This window comes from Mugil cephalus, chromosome 1, assembly GCF_022458985.1.
Source record: "Mugil cephalus isolate CIBA_MC_2020 chromosome 1, CIBA_Mcephalus_1.1, whole genome shotgun sequence".
NCBI lineage: Eukaryota > Metazoa > Chordata > Actinopteri > Mugiliformes > Mugilidae > Mugil > Mugil cephalus.
In genome coordinates, this window is record NC_061770.1 from 47,927,052 (window position 1) to 47,946,593 (window position 19,542).

General features: G+C 44.0%; 1 protein-coding gene across 4 annotated transcripts in view; it reads right to left on the reverse strand.

Moving 5' to 3' along the window:
* LOC125006736 (phosphofurin acidic cluster sorting protein 1) overlaps positions 1-19,542 on the reverse strand; it is a 65,043-nt gene that overhangs the window by 6,206 nt on the left and 39,295 nt on the right. The window contains exons 3-20 of one of the 4 annotated variants that reach the window (XM_047583087.1): positions 18,032-18,121; positions 16,278-16,403; positions 9,773-9,917; positions 9,592-9,683; positions 8,184-8,261; positions 5,859-5,918; positions 5,148-5,308; positions 4,689-4,782; positions 3,741-3,821; positions 3,402-3,523; positions 2,798-2,933; positions 2,395-2,499; positions 2,208-2,314; positions 739-893; positions 453-563; positions 260-362; positions 139-181; positions 15-57 (exon numbers count right to left, since the gene is read on the reverse strand). In XM_047583087.1, the coding sequence (XP_047439043.1) occupies positions 15-57; positions 139-181; positions 260-362; positions 453-563; positions 739-893; positions 2,208-2,314; positions 2,395-2,499; positions 2,798-2,933; positions 3,402-3,523; positions 3,741-3,821; positions 4,689-4,782; positions 5,148-5,308; positions 5,859-5,918; positions 8,184-8,261; positions 9,592-9,683; positions 9,773-9,917; positions 16,278-16,403; positions 18,032-18,121 (1,852 nt within the window). Of the gene's footprint in view, positions 1-14; positions 58-138; positions 182-259; positions 564-738; positions 894-2,207; positions 2,315-2,394; positions 2,500-2,797; positions 2,934-3,401; positions 3,524-3,740; positions 3,825-4,688; positions 4,783-5,147; positions 5,309-5,858; positions 5,919-8,183; positions 8,262-9,591; positions 9,684-9,772; positions 9,918-16,277; positions 16,404-18,031; positions 18,122-19,542 lie in introns of all 4 variants that reach the window. The other 3 variants (XM_047583079.1, XM_047583069.1, XM_047583060.1) reach the window with 3 other exon arrangements.

Consider the following 19,542-nt stretch of genomic DNA (forward strand, 5'->3'; position numbering starts at 1 on the left):
CTCCGAACACCGACCTGTCGGAGAAGGACCAGACTCGATGAGACCGACCTTCACCACCTGGAAAACAAACAAGCGATGAGCAGCAGCACAACACGGCAAATGAATCCAACGGTAAAAGCTCAAAGAGTGAAATCTCACCCCGATAAAAGGAATGAACTTCTGGTAGGAGTCTTCATCTCGCCTGGAAAGAAGAGACATCGTTTATGAAAACACAAACAGAAAAGGCCAGTATGCCTCGTGTGTACCGGCGTGTACTCACGTCCTGTGTTTGCAGGTGAGCATGGCCTCGGCGATGGGCAGCTGGTGTGTAACTGTGGCTCCGCTTATGTACTGGGCGATTCTACCCGCCACATCTAACTGATCTGAAAGCAAAAATGATAATACAGATGAATTAACGTGACTGTGCTGTTGGAGGGAGCGGTTACACGTGTTGTTGTGGGCGGTTGTTGTACCCGTGGGCGGCGGCTCAGAGCGGCTGAACACGTCTCTCCAAGCCCCGTCCAGAAAGGACGAGCTGTAGCGGTTGTCGAGGGCGCCCAGGTGCTTAGCGACGGGATGCGAGCCTGATGAAGACAGAGAGGTGAAAACGAGAAGGAAGGGGAGAAAGTGTTTTCACTGCCGCTGAGCCAAGTGTTAAAACGCGACGGTAAGATGCAGCGTTTGCCAAAACCTGACATGGGCACGTGGAGTCGCTTCCGCTAAAGCGGTTAAATTGTAATGCTGCCTGACGACTCTCACCCAGAGGCACCACCAGGAAGCGCATGTGGTTGAGCCAGTCGGACGTCTTGTTGGCCAGCTGAGTGACGAAGAACTGCAGGATGGCTCCGAGGTAACTCTGGCCACCCACCGCCGCCACCTTCACCGCTCTGGGCATGGACGAGTTACAGTTACAGCTACGGGGACGGAGACGGTGGTTAATGAGTGCGGTTTGAAAAGGAGATAATCTGAGAGGTAAAATACAGTCAGTGATCACGTGTGAACTACGCTCTGCTCTACAACAACATGTTAGATTACACACTGTACTTATTTCTTTTTTCCTACTCCTATGGGAGCAATTGGCATGGCAACTGGTAGTGATCATAACGTCACATAACTAAAATGAAACTTATCATAAAAATGGACACCTGAACATGCATCAGTATTATATTAACTACCTAAAATGATATAAACCATCCATGAAAAAAAGGTATTTGACGTGTGCTTTCAGGTTTTAATTCGGCCTGAGTCCCATCCACTAACATGGAGGAGGTGGAGCTTATGGCCTATACTCTAGACAGACACCAGGGGGAGCTCTACTTGCTGTTGCTTCACTTTAGAGGAGCTGTTCCGACCATCTTTATACAGTTTATGATTAAAATGTATCTCCAAATGCATCTGACAGTTGCGGTACAAGCTCAGTTTGTACTCGCATACAAATAAGTACAGAAATCCTTTGGGGAGTGAATATTGTGCGGTTTGAAAACAATGTACAGCACAGTTTAATTATCTTATCAGCTTATCAGCTAAGTTAATTTGTAAAAGTCGATTTAGAGACCCAAACAAACCTCACACCACAGCTCGAAGGGAATTACACAGCGCCTACTCATATTCAGTCATTTCACCTGTTCATTTTTGCTCAGATTTTTCTGTTTAGTTGGTTAACAGGCTGCGAGGACAGAATATTTCAAAAGGCTCTCTACTGTGTGTTCTCTATGAATGAACGAGGCAAAACTGTGTTTATGCACAGGTTGTCTATTGAGTGGGTGGTCACACTGCTGAAAGAAGGTGCCAACAACCCGGCTACACCACCTCCAAATGTGGTCTGAGTGATCACATCTCAAATAACGCGTCTTTAAAGGCTCTCAGATGGGTTCACACCCAGTCATATACTTTCTTTTATTTCTTTTGGCTGATATCACGGCAATAAAGACAGAGTTGAATGTGAGAGAGGGATTAGAGGATAGAGAGAGACACTGAGGGGATAGAGGGAGAGAAGATAATATTTCATTGTGGTATAAACAGAAGTGAAGTAACAGATATGGAGTCAAAAGGGCAAAGAGGAGGAGGAGGAGGAGGAAAGCTGCGGAGGATGGAGGAGAGGATTAGCAAAGGGTCAAAGAAAAGATAGAAAATAAAGCTCAGAGCCGGGGTGAAGAAGATGAGTCACCCTGCAAACCGACGAGCACGAAGTCCCAACTTGTGCGCGCCGGACTTTAAGACAAACTCACAATTTCTGGATGCGAGTGAGCACGGCAGAGAGCACCGCCTGGATTTCCACCGCAGAGCACGTGCACACCACCGGGTGCCTCTGAACCTGGAGCTGCTCTGCGACGTACTGCCAAGAACACACCAAACGTATAATCAGATGCGTGTTTAATCGCGCCGGATGTTGCCGCGCGAAGCTCCGAGGCTCACCTGCCCCTGCCAGTCCGTGCCGTTGACCAGGATGAGGCTCTCGGGGAGCGCGGCGTCGGACAGTAATATCTGGTTGAGCTGATCGTACACCGCTTTCCTCAGGACCTACACGCAAACACACGCGTGATGAGTACATAGAACCACCCACGGCGACACATTTACTCTCCAGATGACTCATCTCCGCATACATAATTCATCTGAGCTCGGGGCGGGTCACGTGATTTCTTTACTTTGAAAAAAGCGAGTGGGAGAAGAGGGAGAACAAAGGCAGTTGTATTTATGTGTAAATCTCTCTGTGGGGAAATGGGTTTATTTTTGTACGCGAGGCTGAAATGACGAAGATCCGGGAAAGAAATATTCATTAAAACTCCAAGCGAGGGTTTGAGGCTTTTAGGTATCGTACCGGGGTGCTGTGTCCCAGCTCTGGGGATCTCTCGGAGTCTGAGCTGTTGGTGCGTTCGCTGAGAGGTTTGGACAGCTGCCTCTCCTTCATGGGGGTGCTGCTGCGCTTCTGCCTGGGCGTGTGGCCTCCGTCCAACCTGGGGAAAAAAAAGACGGAAGCTCAAAACACACTCAAATAGAATCACCAGCCTCCAGGTTTTGACACGTCAAAGAAAGATTCTGTAACTTTTGGAGTGTAGCGGCCCCTGTGGCCAAAAGACGCAATTACAAGATTTAATCTAGCTACGAAGCAACGATTAAGCAAGATATTAGTGACAATATGTTAGCAAACCATGTACGTACAGATTAAAGATGTGTACGTGCTAAAATATGGAGAACCTAAAGAAGTCATATACAGTATACAGAAGTCACACACGAAAAGCAAACTCAGAAATAATGATTGCAACTAATAAAATTAACCAATTTTTGCTAATAAATCAATTTTAAAATACACTACAGCTACTTTCCTCTATAAGGACGATGTCATGGAGCAGCTCAGGTGATTTATGAATCAGTAAACTAAAGTCTTGGTAAAAGTGTCTGTATTTGATTGAGGGACTGGTTACCTTGGTGACGGCATGGACTGGGTTTCACTTTTGCTGTTCTTCAGAGGCGTACGGGGTTTCTCTGCCACCGACACCGTGATGCAGGGGCCCACCTCAGCAAACAGCTCCTGATCCGTCAGCTCCTAACAGCCCAAAAAGACAGAGCGTCAGCGGCGGGGAGAGGAGCAATCTCAAAAGCCAGCTTCTCCGACAACTTCTCCGCGTTTTGCCGCCTCTCTTCCCTCAATCTGTCCCACTTACGGCGCAGATGGCAGCGAACGCTCCTCAGAGTGATATCAACAAAGACCCCGGCGGGACACTGAGTCTTTCCCACACTAACAAAAAACACGACAATCGTACCAGCGTGTCGGTCTCAGACGGGATCTCGTCCAGGTTGCGGCTGCGGGAGGGTTTCATCTTCTCTAGAGGAGGTTGCTCCCCCTGCTGGGAAGAGAAGGAAGTAGCAGTCAGTCTCCAGGCCTAATGAGCCTCCAGATTCAGTGAATAAAAAGAAACACAAGTCATTAGGTCCTCAGCTTTAGGGAGAAGACGGCATAAAGAAGAGCAGTGACATCCAGAGGATGTTAGTTTTGTCTGTCGAATACATTTAATAATCTCTATTTGCTATTTTTTTTTTTGAATACATGACTTAGAAAGTGTGCCAACAGCCGCCTCAGCACTAAAGCCTCATGGTGGCGTTATTATGAAAGCAGGAGGTACAGCTGCTGGAGGCTGAATACAGCAGAGATCCATTCAGCTCGGCAAGATCCAACACTTTCTATTCAGCACATGGTGACTGTCGCAGAGTTATTGGATTTCTGCTCCATTAAGGAAACATAAGTGAAACATTTCTGAAATTTTATATTTGCAATCTGCGCCCCCCCTGCTGCGGTGATTCCCATCAGCTTTCGATTCCGGGTAGCCGCATGCTGTTTTCCAAGCTTGTGTTACTTCATTTTATGGTGGCGTGTGATCCAAGTTTATTACTTTATTCTTTCAGCTTCAAGTCTTTTTTTACTGCGCTGTTTTCTCCTCCTCTGCCCTAACATCAGTGAAGGCTGCAAGAAAGCCTTTAAATCACATGCTGCACTGTCACTGAACACCGGCTGCTCAGCTTGATGTAGTCAGATGCAGCTCATATACACAGATTTTTAATGCCCTGGTCATAAAGCCGGACAACCTCCGGGGAGCAATAAAGGTTTACTACATTCCTCAGGTGGATGGAAGCAGTGGGAATCACCTGAGACTCTCCAGTTATCTGCTGAGCGTGCAGCTGCTGCTGCTTCCTCCTGGATCAGGGTTACTCACCGGGCTGAAAGTGTCTCGGCCCAGGCTGCCTTTGCTGTTCAGGCTGCCGATCTCCGTCTGCGAGCTGGACTGGGACATTCCCTCGAAGAACGGCCTGAGCAAACAGAGAAACTCGTCAGAAAACTACAAGGTTCACCTGTCATCAGTCTGTCACATTTATTCATACACACACTTAAAAGACACAGAAAGGAAACGTTAGGTGCTGAAAAAGAATTAAATTGCATGACAAATATAAATAAATATAAGCTTTAAGAGCCATATTAAAACGTTTGTCTGCAATTATTTGAATTTGAAAGATATACACTATAACAATAAAATTGACTAAAAAAAAGTGATAATGACTGCAATGACTCGGTTTGACCAACAGAGGGGGCTCTGAATCATTCACTGTTCTTTCAGGGAGGCGTTGAACGTGGTGCTGATGAAGCAGCAGGTCAGTAGGGACGCGCGCGCTCTCACCTCAGCTTGGGTTTGGGCGTGCTGAGGATGCTGTCGGTCTCCTCCATCTCCGGCCCGCTGTCGCTGGGGTTGTACATCTCCAGGCTGTCGTACAGCTCGTCCAGGTCCTCCTCCACCTCCTGGATCTGCTCCCTCGACACGTGCTCCAGACCGAAACCGACCTGGACGAGACACGGGGGGGGGGGGGGGTTAGCGTGAAAGACGGAAGAGACGCCAACCGTGTCCTAGTAACAGGTGCTCCCTTTCTGCATTTATAACCTCGCATACACAGCTCGCTGACAGTTCCTCCTCCTGTTGACATCGAATGAGGCCGAGATTTTTCACAGACCATTTCACAGACTGCGAATGGAGGAAGTTGTTTACATGCCACAGTGACCTGTTTAAGATCAGACGCCTCGGCCCTTCAGTGCAGCTTGGGTGTGAGTTTTAGTTTGAAACCCAAGCGTTCACAGCCAGTAACATTACTATGTCGTGTAAGTATTGCGTTCATGTAAACAGACCCGGATGCCGAAGCGTGAGCCGCCCGCTTGAGAGACACACTAAACACACATCCCCGTTCTATTTTAAATCCCGGCGCTGCTCTCCGAGCCGTCTGCTGGATGTTCAGTTCCTCTGCCACATCTCTCCCACACACCTCTCCGCTGCTTCAGAGCTAAACCCAAAGACCTCCGGGCCAAACAGACATTTTCGGCGTGCGCGATCAGAACCAACCTCGTCGGTGACTTTGAACCTTTTCAGCAGGGCGACAAACTTCTGCTTTATGTTGGGTTGCTGCGGGGAGAGAGAAGATGGGAGAAAAAAAAAGGGCGACGTTAGACACGAGGACCTGCACAACACCTGCATGTGTGGGGGAGGGAGGGAGGGAGCGGCGCAGACAGAGAGGAAGAGCCGAGGCAGAATGAGGAAACACTTTTCACGCTCGATGACTCTAAACAAGAGCGGTTAACGGAAACAGCGTCGGGATGTGTTTCCGTAAGAGAGAAGCGCTGCCCAGGCTGATGTGTCTGCGTGAATACACGCGGTGTTATTAAACTGGAGTGTGTCAGGGCTCGCGTGTGATGTTGCGGTTATCCAGTCGGGGCTTCTGGTCGCACACATTTGCACGATTAAGCACAAAGAATTATTTATTTAACAGACACTTTAACAGAAAATTGAGTTTATGCATTTTTTTTCTTGAAATAGTCATTTTCTCAAATTCTTCACAGTTCAAAGATCAGGTTATGTTCTGTAAAGATAATAGAACAACTACAAGTCAGATAATATTTTATGAGAAGGAAGAAAATATACAATAATTGATGTTTTTGACCATTTGGAGACACCAGCAGCCAGGTGCTGTGATTAAATTGTTAGCATGTGTGTGCACATTGTAGTCCAATAATCAGTCGTTGTTTTTTTTTGCCTACTACAGGGACCATTAATCTAAATGCTCCACTGTCTGCCGTTTGTTGCTGGGCAGATATTCTTCAGTGGGTTTTCGTGCTGCTGCAGTCATACAGCAGCAGAAACGTTGAGGAGCTGAAAGTCTGAGAGGAGTTGCGGTGATAGTTCTCTGTAGATTTTTTTTTATCATTTTGCTGCTTGATGTGTTGTCATTATAGGAATATACATTTAAGCCAACAGGGGGTCCACGACCCCTAGAGGGTCCGCGGGGGTACTGCAGGAGGGGTGATAAAATCTTTGGTTGATTAGACATTTTTCATATGTTGTTTTATTCATTTAAATTGGTTTAAATTTAACATTAACATGAATCCAACATATTTTAACGAAGGGATAATGCAGGAGCTGTCTCTACAGCGCACTGTTTCACACAGAGCGCCACACTAGACCTGTCAATCTAAGCCTCCTGTACACAGTAGGCCCCGCCCCTATCGCCGCTGATCCAATCATAGATGCCACATATTACACGCTGAATCTGGCAGGTTCCCTACAAATTGGCCGAGAGCTTAATCAGCCAACTGAGGCCAAAATGTTTTGGTAAATCACTGTCCCTACGACATTTAGCTATGTTTAAAGGCAAAGCTATGTATGTTTACGTTTGAAATTTGCCAGGCCGGGCTTAATATAGAACATATATAGTAGATAGGGGTTCCCTACTTAGTCTCTCCGTCAAAAAAACATTGAAGACCCCAGATTTATGCAAACAAAAACCAACAATCAAATAGCAGTCTATATTAACATCTCTACAGTCCATGGCTCTGACTGTATGAACTCATTTCTCTTTTACCTGAAACCTTCTACTGAGACTTTTGGGGAGAAAACACGTGCAAACATTTGAACACGTGCGAACCTACTTCAGTCAAAAAGTTGTGGTTTCAAAAAAATTGGAGCATCGCTTTCATCAGCAACATAATTAGATGCCTGAGTGGCTGTAAAGAGCTAAAGTGTTTTGGAGGTTTTGTCCTAATTTTCTGCGAGAAACTAGAGAGGGTCGACTTGAAGCCAGACTCTGGGGATCTAAACGATCCTGTGTGTGTGTATATACGTATACCTGTGTGTATATAAATATACGTGTGTGCACTCATGCTGAGGGTGTGAGTCGTCCACAGGAGGTGGTGGCATGGTGCAGGCACTGATAACCTGCTGCTACACAAACACACAGCGAACACTTTCCTCGTGTCAAACTGTAATTTTCAGGCCTGAGGTTTTGTGTGTTAATCCGTGCTCCTGTGCGTGCCCAGGCTCCTCAGGATGTGGTTACTGTTATCCCGGACGCTTGTGGTGACTTGTCTCGATGTTTTCCTTCTCGGAAATTGGTCCGAATTAAAAATGCGAGGGAGAACACTGATTTATAGATAAAGCGACGGGCGTGGTGGTGAGAGGGGAGATAAGGAGGAGAGGTTGAATGAGGTGAGGTAAGAGGCGGCAGGGTTTTGGGGAGGGTTTGGGAGTCCAGTCGGCTCATATTTATTTGAAAGGGCGACTGCGCAGAGCAGGTCTGCTACAAACTGCTTCACGGTCAAACAAGCAGGTAAAGATAGAGAGAATAGACGGAAGGAATTGGTGAACGGGTGATAAGAGGGTGGTGTTTGTTCTTACTCTGGTGATGGCGGCGTTGGAGGGGAGCTTGCGCCTCGGCTTCTTCTTCCTCACCTCGTCCTCTTCATCAAACAGATACTGAGGGAGGAAAATGTAGCAGAGAGAGAGCGAAGAAAAAAAGAAAAGAAAAAAAATACATGGGTTTTAAAGGTTAGTTCAAGGTTATTATGATGCATGGGCTGAAAGAAAAACATAGTGATAGTCTGTGATTTTCTTATCATCAATAAATAAATCCAAACGAAAAGACTGAAAGCTATCGATCAATCAGTGCACTTTCTGCAATCAGGAGGCGACGCAGCAGTAGCTCAGTGGGTAGGAAGCGTCGTCGGCTCCACTGAAAACCAAAGCTATTTCCATTTCCTGCCGATGTGAGCTGAGCTACCACCCGAGTACTTCCAGGCTCAGAAACCACCTGCTGGTCAGGCCACCTCAACACAGGCAGACCACCCCGGACAGCTGTGACGCAGCGTCTTTTAGACCACGCGCTACCTCTTCCTGGATAATACATTCAAGCATGTTTGCCCACTCCTACTTTAATAAGAGGATTGGGAAAATATCCTGTTATTCGGTAGATTTAGGACAGATTGTAAAAAAAAATATGAACAATCAAGGGATTAGTCGTGATAAAATATTTAAACTGATTGAGAATCTTTTGTCAAACACTTTATATTGTTACACCTAATAAAAAAGTGTCCTGTTTGCATTCCAACATAACTTTTGCAAATTGCAAGACTTAAAATGTGTCTAGTCGACAATAAGAAATGTACTGAAGAGTGTAACATCACATTGACGTAGTCAAAGCCACTCATGTTTCTTTCCTCGGCTGGCTTCCATTTCATTTAATTTTGTTATGTTTCTATCTATTGCTAGTCCACAACTACGTAACTAAAACCGCACCGCTGCCTCCGTCCCTTTTTTCTATCAGCCTGGACACAGAAGCCTGGTTCCTCCCTCCTCGTTCTATCTCCCTGCTGCAGTCTGTTCGCTCCTTTCAATCTCGCGCACCGGCAGGCGCCGATTCCTCTCGCATCCCCCCGGAGAGCCGCCGCTTTCTCTCTCGCAATCCGGGAGAGGAGGTAACACAATAAAGAAGCTCTGCCGACGTGCACGGCGGTTTGTTTTCTGAGCTCCCGTTCACTCGAGCAATGCGGCAGAAACGAATAAATAACCAGGGAGAAAGCCAATAACAGAAGTCAGGTTAAAAAAAAACTGGAGACCGAGTTTTCCTATGATTGCTTTTATAGGAAAATGGAGTGTACTGGAAATCAATGAGAATTGTGGGTATTAGCTGAAAGGAGGATACATATTTTCATACATTATAAAGCTTCATAGGTGGATTGTTTATGACCTGACCCGAATTTGAACAGTTGCTATTAATTATTTCTGAATTCTCCTCATCTAAACACACCTGTCCGTGAATCGGGTCGTCGCTGCCTTCCTGTTCTGACGAGTAGCTCTCTTCCTCTTCCTCAGAGTAGTTGTCGATATCTGGAGAACGATCTAGAGACACACAAAAGAGAGGACTGATAACCCAGAACGTAACGGCACAAAGACAGATAGAACGAGATGTGGTAAGATGATGCACATACCAGACATCTTCGCTTTGGGTCCCTCGTGATCAATCGGCTGGCTGGACAAAGAGTAGACCCTGATCTCAGCGACGGGAACCGAGGCGTCTTTCAGCTGGCTGTGGAGCCCAAGGACCTGTGCGCCCTCGCTGGGGTGCTGCATCACCTTAGAGGAGAACGAAAGAAGAAGAAGAAACTGGTTTAGATAAGAGTGTGCGGCTTTAAATGTGTTTAGGCAGATTGCCTCTGACTTCAGGCTACATTGGAGGTAGCCGGTGGCTTTGAGTCTCCTTTATTATTCCCATAATGCAATGCGCCCTATGTTTGACTTAAGAATTTGCACTTGAATGCACCACAGTGACGACAGCCAATGACCAGTTGGCATGTACATTCTGCACCTGTGTGACAGGAACTAATTCTCCCTACAGCCTGTGACATAGACAACCAGGTATCCCAGAATGCATCAAGTACGCCAACGTTCCAATTTCAAAGTGATCGTCCTCTATCTCCAAAACATGGACATCAGAATCTAACTAGGGTAATCTAATCAGCCCAAACTCACCACCACGGTGCTCAGGTGACGTTTATGACTGCGTCACTGTTACTCTTCTGTTCTTCACCGCTTAAAGCCCAGACAGGCAATTTGATTGGCCCAGCAGAGTTTACCCGAACATCATCAGTTCCCAACGGAGCAACTCCAGACCAACTTACCACTACTAAACCTTTGAGCAAAGGAGGACGACCTGGCCTACACAAAACCCTTTCAAATCATAACTGAATATTATCATTTACACTTGTACACACTGTAAGTAACAGTACTAGGGGTTTGACTAGTGGACTTTACTGCTGTACCGTGACACTTTAAGCAGGAAGTTGACTAGTCGCCGATCATTTCTTTTTACTGGTTTTTAACATTGTTTCTTTTATGTGCAACTAAGCTACTGTGACCAAGTAATTTCCTGTGTGGATCATTAAAGCCTGCCTAAGTCTAACGGCACTGACGCCGCTGAGAAGAGGTGATGAGCCCAGTGGGCCATTGTAGAAAACCAGCAGTGGTTCGTCAGGTGTGTGGAAATACTTCACTGTAGATGAAGACCATTCTACCATGACATGAATATGTAAGTTAGTTGTGAAATACAACAAAAGTACTACTGCATTACCCACTCATCTGAAAAGGCAACCAGAGGAACAGTCACTTAACAACTTGACCTGCAGTAACAAAGAGAAGGAAGTGGTTGATCAACTATCAGTGAATTTCATTATCTACATTATCATATCTTACAAAACGCTGTGAAGTACTATTAAACACTATTGACTGTGCCGATTTATCTCGGCTAAACTTATCTGCAGTGCACAATATTGATAAGCTCGTGTGTGTGTGTTCAGTTCTGTCATTGTGTTAGTTTTTGTCCTTGATGTCAGTGAATGCACCATGCGAGAGATGGAAGTTATGGTAGAAATGAGAGTTTGCTGAGCGAGAGCCACATATTATTAGACATCAGACTGATGGCGTTTGTGGTGTTGACGTGGTCTACGGTCGACACTAGCCCGTGCTCAAGCTTTAATTATCTTGCAGAAAAACCTGTGTCTTTCTTTGTGTGCGACGCTACAATACGTATTCAGGTCAAGTATAGATTTCATTGTTGCAACTACTACTGCTACTTTGTACCGTGTCTTAATGTGTCACGCCATCGACTACTCAGCGTTGACTCAGCTTTCACCACGTATTATAGTCGACTTTAAAAAAACTGGAAGTCGTTCAATCCCTAAACAGTACAAGAAGGATAAAGGTTTCTGTCCATACTAGTACAAGTTTCTAACTTTGAAACGCAGAACTCTCTTGTTATTTGAATAGCATCCTGACATGCTCCAACAAGCAACAGCTTTCCCAGGCAAGACGTATCTGAATAACAAATAGCCGCATGCAAATAGGAACAAGAACACTGAAAGAATCTGCATAAACTTCAGGAAACCGAGGCTCATTGCCACCGTGGTTGTCCTGTACAGACAGCAGGCATACAGAATGAACAACCCGTCATTCAAACAGCCTGGGAGGAAGAAGAAGAGACAACAGAGGCTCTGCAGACAGAGAGAAACAGACGGTGGCAGGAAAAAAGCAGATGTGGAGAGGTGGATGATAAAGGAAAGAGGCGGATGAAGAAAACGGATTAACAAAACCATGAAGGAGATAAACACGCGAGGCGGAGGCGATCATCTCTTTCTGCGTCTGGAGGAAACGGCAGCTTCGTCTCCCGTGTGCGTTTGTGCATCAAACTGAGTGACATCCAGCTTCTCTCAGCAGTCTGGTCACACTCCCTGAGTTAATGAAGTCTGAGCTGCTTATTATGGAGCCAGCCTTAGCCACACATTACAAAAAGACATCACCGCTATACCTCGCCTTGGCCGGGGTTCAGCTAGCACGCTTCAAATGCCGCCGGTAGCTTTTCGAAGCTTCCTGCAGCGGCTAATTTTAACAATTTTCCAGTCAGAAAGACAATTATGCAAATGTGAGGAACAGCACGAAGGCGCAATGTGCATATTTAATGAGAAACGCCAGGGTAATTTGACAGTTTTCCCCATGAAGAGACAGGAGCAACTGATGGGTTTACCACTGGTTCATCTTCTAAAAATATGTAACAGCATTTTAAAAAGTTTCCAGAGATGAACTACCACCTCGCCTCAACTAGACACGGCAAATTAATTCTAAAACATACTTTTATCCCCGAGATAATTACAGCTTTTCAGTTCAACTTTTTCACTTTCCATTACTTTGTTGTCATAGGCTCAGGATAGTAGAGAAACCGGAAAGTAAAGACTGAGGCCAGGGAACTTCATAAAAGTTATGAAAATGCAATTTAAATAGAATACTACTAGAAGAATTACTAGAATGTTTAAGATTATGTCATTTTTGTAGGCAATCATGCAATAAAGTGTTAAAACGAAGACTAAAACGATGATTGTGGAATATGACTGATATTTTTTATGAAAATTATATATATTGGCGACTCTTTGTGTATATTTATAGACATTCATTTCAAAAACAAATAAAATGAATGTCCTCTCTTAAAGTCAAATTAAAAATCATTTCTCTGTGTCGTTTAAGCAAAAGCGCAATAAAAACATTTCAAATACAAAGTCCGTTTTATATAACCTCCCTTAGATTTGTTATCTTGCAAATTGGTGTGATTGCGAGGTGATTAAAGTAACAGCCCATCCACATAAAAAAAAAAAAAAAAAAAATGATGCAAGTACCCTGGTCATAAACAGGCAAGAGATAGCTGAAATAAAACCTTTGTAGATCTTAAATGGTTTCTACAGAAATCAGGCATAACATTATGACCACCTTCCTAATATAGTGCAGGTCTCCCTTGTGTCTCCAGAATAGTCGTGTCTCATCAAGAGAATGAACATGAACATGAACATGAATGAACACTTCTGAGGGTGTCCTGTGGTGTCTGGTATAACAATGTTGTTAATGGGGGTGTTTTGGTCCTATGGGTTGAGGGGAGGGGTCTCTGTGGATCATCCCACAGACACTTTCAGTTTGGATCTAGTGAATTTGGAGGCCAGGTCAACATCTTGTGCTGTTTTCCATGTTTTTTTTGAGTTGTTCCTAAAGTGTTTTTGTGTGTGTACGTCTGTGTCAGGCTGCATCCTGCTGGAGATGGATGCTGCCATCAAATAGTGTCATTACTATGGGTTGGGGGTGTCTGGTCTGGTCTAGGTGGGTCCTACATATCTAAGTGACATCCACATGAATGAATACCAGGTCCAAAAGCTTTCCAGCAGAACACTGAATTGTATTGTGTAGTTACTTTCCCTGTCTTAATGTTGTGGCTGATCCACCTTGTAGGAAACACATTCTGTCATCTCTGACCAGGTTCATCGGCTCAACCTCGTCCTCCTACTTGCTGGGTCAGTGAAGACCACCTGTCGTACTAAAGAAGCGCGGCGCCGTCAGAATGACATTTCTTCGTGAGTCGGCGGGATCGCATGCGTCCCCTGCAGCGTATTATCCTTCTGACATATGAGGAACTGTAGGTAGAATATGCCACCAGAGTTATTCGTGCAAGGACTTTCTCCGAGCCTCTGAGGGGAAATGAGCTCCAACCGTTCATGTGTAAGAATCTGAATTTGTGTCCTTTGCCCTTTGTAAAGTGCTTGGCAGTCAACAACTTCTTTTTGCTTCATGAATAATACTTGACTTCGTTTTGCACCAGCCTTAGACGGGCAGTTTTAGATAAAGAATCATTCTTATCAGACTGGAAGTTTGACTTGGTTTGTATGAACTATATCAGCGTATTCGCCTCTTTTATTTGTGTTAGTAACTCTGATAAGAGTTAACTATACATCCTGGAAACCAAACCTTTTTTCTTGATTAAGCCACAGAAAACTGTGTCCTTTTAGCTCAGTGAGCCAGTTCGTCGAAGGTGTTTTAGGCTCTTAATAATCCTGACAGACTGTGAACGCCACCATTCATAAAGACCGGGAACATCCGCACATGCTCACAGAGGTGCAGACATGAGCCGTAAATCACAGCCCCTTTTAAAACAGGTTTTTTTATTGCAAGAGGCACAGACCGTGCAGAGGTTTTGGCAGAAGAGGCTCAAATTTAATTTGACGTCTGATTTACGGTGACATTTATGCCGCCCTGGAAGAGAACACTGGGCCCGGAATCAAAATCCAACGGCTGATTTTAAAGTGCACTCCCCTGAATTGAGTTGAGACGAAGGTTAAATGAAGGTTAGTGTTAAATAAAAGTTTTCGCTGGGAAGGGATGGATAAGCACGAATGCATCTGGTAGATATTAAGGTAGAGGACACTTTGCGAAGCAGCACAAAGACTGGAGCGCAGGAGCCGCATGTTTAGGGAAATGAGTCTGTGACCGGGTATTTGTAGGGTCAGCAGCTCAGATCAGTGGGGACGTTTGTCTGGCTGAGGAGGGGGAGACTCTGCTGACTCGGCGTCCCCTTAAACATCCAGCCTAACGTCCATATGCTGCAGTGAAGCTTGAGTGAGTTGCAAAGAAAACCACGGCCACAGAGAGATGTAGAGCTGCCCCAGTCTTTGCAGTTCCTTTGACAACAGAGTTATATTTCTGGAAAGGTCTATGTCCCATTGGGATAAGGCGGAGCTACACTATACTCGTGGTCTACCAATGGCGTACCAACCATAAATATGCCACTTCCTTGAATCGGCCATGGCGGCGTCTTGCTAGCCACACTTCCGCCAGACTCACTAGGATTGTTGTTTAATTACCGCTGCGCTCGGCTCTACCTCCACCAGTTACAAGGAATTGTTAAATTATACACCGTGCTTGTTTTTAATTAGTTTTTTGTTTTTACAACTCTCGCTTTATGGAGTAGTAACTGGTGGTTGCCATTATGTTGCATCCGGTTTCTATAGCGTCAAACGACTAACTAAAACTAAACTTATATTATCAACATTACATTAACTACCTAAAATGAGAGAAATTCAATGACAGATGAAAAAAAAAATGTAGTTGTCGTGTATTTTAGTGTTTTAGTTTGGCCCATCCACTAACATGAAGCGGGTGGAGCTTATGACCTATACTGCAGCCAGTCACCAGGGGGAGCTCTACTTGCTTTGGCTACACTTGTTCCGTCGTCTATGGTCCAAACTCACAAACTCTAGACTGGTTTTACTCAATATTTATGCCTTCACCAAGTGTCATATTTTCTGCAGCAAAATGGAGAACTAAGGTAAATCATCTTACATACTAAAGGTTCAAACATCTCTTCAATCAGGACTGCAGCTGACAGTTATTTTCATTATTAAATAATTATCCTAGTTATTTGCTTAATTAATTATTTCATTAATAATACTGTGAATAATGGCTGTCAAAATGATGTTTGTTTTTTTTTAACTGTTGTATAATTCAACGTTTTACTGACTAAAAACTTTAAATTAAAAAGGAAAATAGGGTTAACATACATGATCTGCAATTAGTATTTTCCAAAATCTGCATCATAATACAATAACCAGAACATTAATTTTTAAGGTCTGCTCAATTTTAGCTAAACGTGGGGGAAATCCTGAAGTAAAAGTGATTTATCAGAGTATTTTATTGCAGTAAACCTCAGAGGTGCATATAGAGGACACAGAAAGATATAAAGTTACACTAAACATACATTTTTCCCTTTATCTAAAAGCTGGAGATGGGTCTGCTCGGGATCTAAAAAAAGGAGATAGTCCTTTAAACTTTGTCTGCTAATGAAGCCAACTGTAACTTCACTTACGTCTGTGGGCTTCTCTTCTTCTGATTTACGCATCTGAGAGCTAAGAGATAAGTGCTTCTCCTGGGACGGCGCAGGAAGGAGGATATCTCTGATTTAATGGTCTCTCTGAACATGAGGGTCAAGCTGACTTTGCTGAGATGTACGTCTCTATAAGATAACATGTAAACCGCGTTGTGTTCTCTAGAGTTTCTGGGCATCTTGGAAAATGTGGGAAACGGCTGAAAGTTTCTGCATTGTCATTCTCGAGAAGTTCCAACTAGCAATACCTCGGCCATGTTGATGAGCCCCAGCGCCAGGGTCTTGTAGCCCAGGATGGTCCGGTTCTTGTATCTCTTCCGCCGCTGCAGCATGATCTGAAGCTTGTTGGCGTCCCTCTTCAAGAAGTGCGGGTACTGCAGGTACAAACACACGCATCAGCAAACACATGCGCCGGCTGATTGAGTTGCCAGACTGATAAAGTAATGACATTTGTCTCTCAGGCCGGGATAATTAGACGGATATAAACTGCGCGTTGCGTAAGGACCTCACACCCGCCGACTCGTCTTCGGCGTCCCCGTGTGTCGAACCACTTAGTCACATCTGAACTATGACATAACCCGTCATTAAGAAGCTCACCGGCTGCACTATAAATGGAATAGCACACGCACTCCTGAAACAATGTTCAAAGCCATAAAACGACTCCTTGATTTTAATAGGCTTCCTCTCCGCAGTGCTGCTGCTCAGGAGAGTTCGATGTATAATGTATAATGTCTGGCTCGCTGCACTCGCCGGGATCCAGAGAGAGAAACTCCCTGACCTTTCAGCAGCATTTAGAATAGTGGAAATCGGAGGAGGTGATTTAGAGCAGAATAGGCCCCGCTGGGTTTTACACTGACCCTGGATGCACAGAGGGAGTGAACATTAGTCAGTGTAGGTGGCGTCAATACATGCAGCTTGTTCACTATATACATTTAATAATGTTTATACCGTATAGAGTATATAATAGAAAAGTCTAGCTGGAAAAACACTTGTTTTTTTGTATGTGCTTCTTGAAAATAGTTTCACCTTGACTCTGATGGACCACAATTTAGTCAGATTAGCATCTACATGAATATCTACTTTATAAATTGGTACAGTGAGGTAGAAGATGGTGTTTTTGAGCGATGGCTCTAAACCATAGGTCTTCAACAGGGGGTCTGCTGCCCCTACAGGATCTGCAAAGGTACTGCAAAATCTTTGGTTGATTAGACATTTTTTTTATATATTTTTTTAATTTTCCCCACACAAATCTCTTTAAATACACATTAACATGAACCCAACATATTTTAGTGAAGGGATAAGGGATAGCTTAATACTGAATGCAAAATGATAATAATGTGTATTTATAAAAAATAAATAGGCCAAGTTTAATATAGATCACATATAGTAGGCAGGAGGTTCCGACTTAATCTCTCGAGTATCTCTGGAGTAAGTACCCGATAAATCGCTGTGGTGTTTGGTGCAATCATTCACACTATCAGGGGGCTCTCTTCTTTTATCCAGAGACACCTTTAGGTCAAAATTTATTTGACTTCAGTTTTATGTCAATGGTTATGAATTTACTGGAGGACACAAACGTTTCTACAGACATTCATGGTTTCCAGAGGATGAACCCCGATAAACTCTGGTGGTCTCTTTTTAGTGAAGTATCTGTGATATCTGGTGCAAACATTCTTGTAATGAGTCATAAGAGGCCATAAGAGGCCACAACTTTTGCTTTATAATCAATTACTTGATGAATTAATTTCATTTCCTTGGGTCTCTGTTGCCAGATTTATAACGTAATTGCCACAGATTTGTGTTACTGTAAAAACTGATGAGACGTGAGTACGTGGGATGATAAGTTATATGAAAAGGAAGGTCTCACTACTGTACTGTTCCTGTTTGTTCTATGTGTATTTGAGAAAGAAAAGAAACAAGGAGGTAATTTTAGCTATCTATTGTAGCTTTTAGCTAAGCTACAATAGAAAAGTCATTTTTTCAGTTGAAGGTTTGATTGTACCTGCAGGGAGAAGGTGAGCTGTAGGTCGGTCTCCGTCAGTCCTGCAGAGGACAGGAGGATCTCGTTGGAGCGCAGGATTCGCTTGGAGCCCTGAGGAGACAACAGGGAAAAAAAAAAATCGTGAGAGCAGAACAAGAAAGCAAATAAAATATGGAGAGGTCATATTGGTGCGTGCTCTGCCTCTCCCCCAGCTAAGTCAAAACAATGAACTCTCATCAACCTCACACGGTGAGCGGGGGAAGCTGAGAAAGGAGGAGGCGAAGGAGAGGAAATCGACTGATGAGAGAGGGCAGGGAGGGGAGATTTAGCAAGTGGCAGCGGCAGCGGCATGGAAAAAGAATTAAAACGGCTTAAAGGGGCTGTAACGGTTTGCTTAGATAGAAAACCAGACAAAGATTAATCAAGAGGAGGAAGGAGCCAATGAGCAGAAACCGGGAGTCCAGCCACAACATTGAAGAGGAATCTAGACAGAAAAACAAATCTAACTCCAGGTCAGGAAAAAAAAAAAATCTTTACAGGATTAATTCATAGTACTCTGTGGAAGCGGGACTCACTCACAACGTTGTCTTTCCCCAAACTAATGGAGACTGGAAGGCCTAAATTATTTAATGTTTCTGAAAGCTCGTTCCAACTAATTGAACATGTCAAATCCACAGTATCACTCATATTCTTAAAACGACTGACATTGTGCGTTTAACGCTGTACGATATAAACACATAAGCAGGTTGGCTGTGAGTTAGTTATTATTATTCTTTTAGTTTAGTTTTTTATTCGTTGAGATGTAATGATTTTAGTAACCATCGCCTAACTTTTAGTAAGTGTGCGTCCCAGTTTCAGAGGAGTTTCAGAAAGTGTTCTGGCTCAAACACAAAGAATAAGTGCATCCAGAGCCAATAACACGACTCGCACAAAACAACACACAAGTTTACAGAAAACGAACAGGAAAAGGAATCAGTGCTCCTTAGTTTGCTTTATTCAGCACCATTTCAGAATCTGCTTCTCTTCTTGTTCACTCAATGAAAGGACAGGTCAAGTCTTTTAATAGTGCTGATGAAAACGAAAGAAAAAACTGCTGATTTAAAGCTGACTCAAAAAAAAAAAAAAAAAATCACTAGTGGGGATTTACTTAGGACACTTTGTTCAGTAAAGACTAATCGAAACCAAATCGATGTTTTAATTGTGTCACTGCAATAATATAACGACCCAAAGCTTTTAATGGGAGAGAGTGACCCCACGTCACTGAGAAGGCCACGCCCCCTCATGGGTGAAAACAAAGGAGAAGTTGCTGTATTGTGCGTTGTTGTTCAAAATATTTAATAGATAGAACTCTGAGATTTTCTCTGCCTCCATACATGAATAAATGTGGCTTCAGGCCATAAAATGGGTGGACAGAGATGGAAAGCCTGGGGACTCTGATAGTCGATATGCGTATGTGTGGCAAACACTTAATCATGATGATGCTAACGTTAGCTAATGTCAGTCGTCAGAGTTGTGAGTTAATGTTAAAAAAT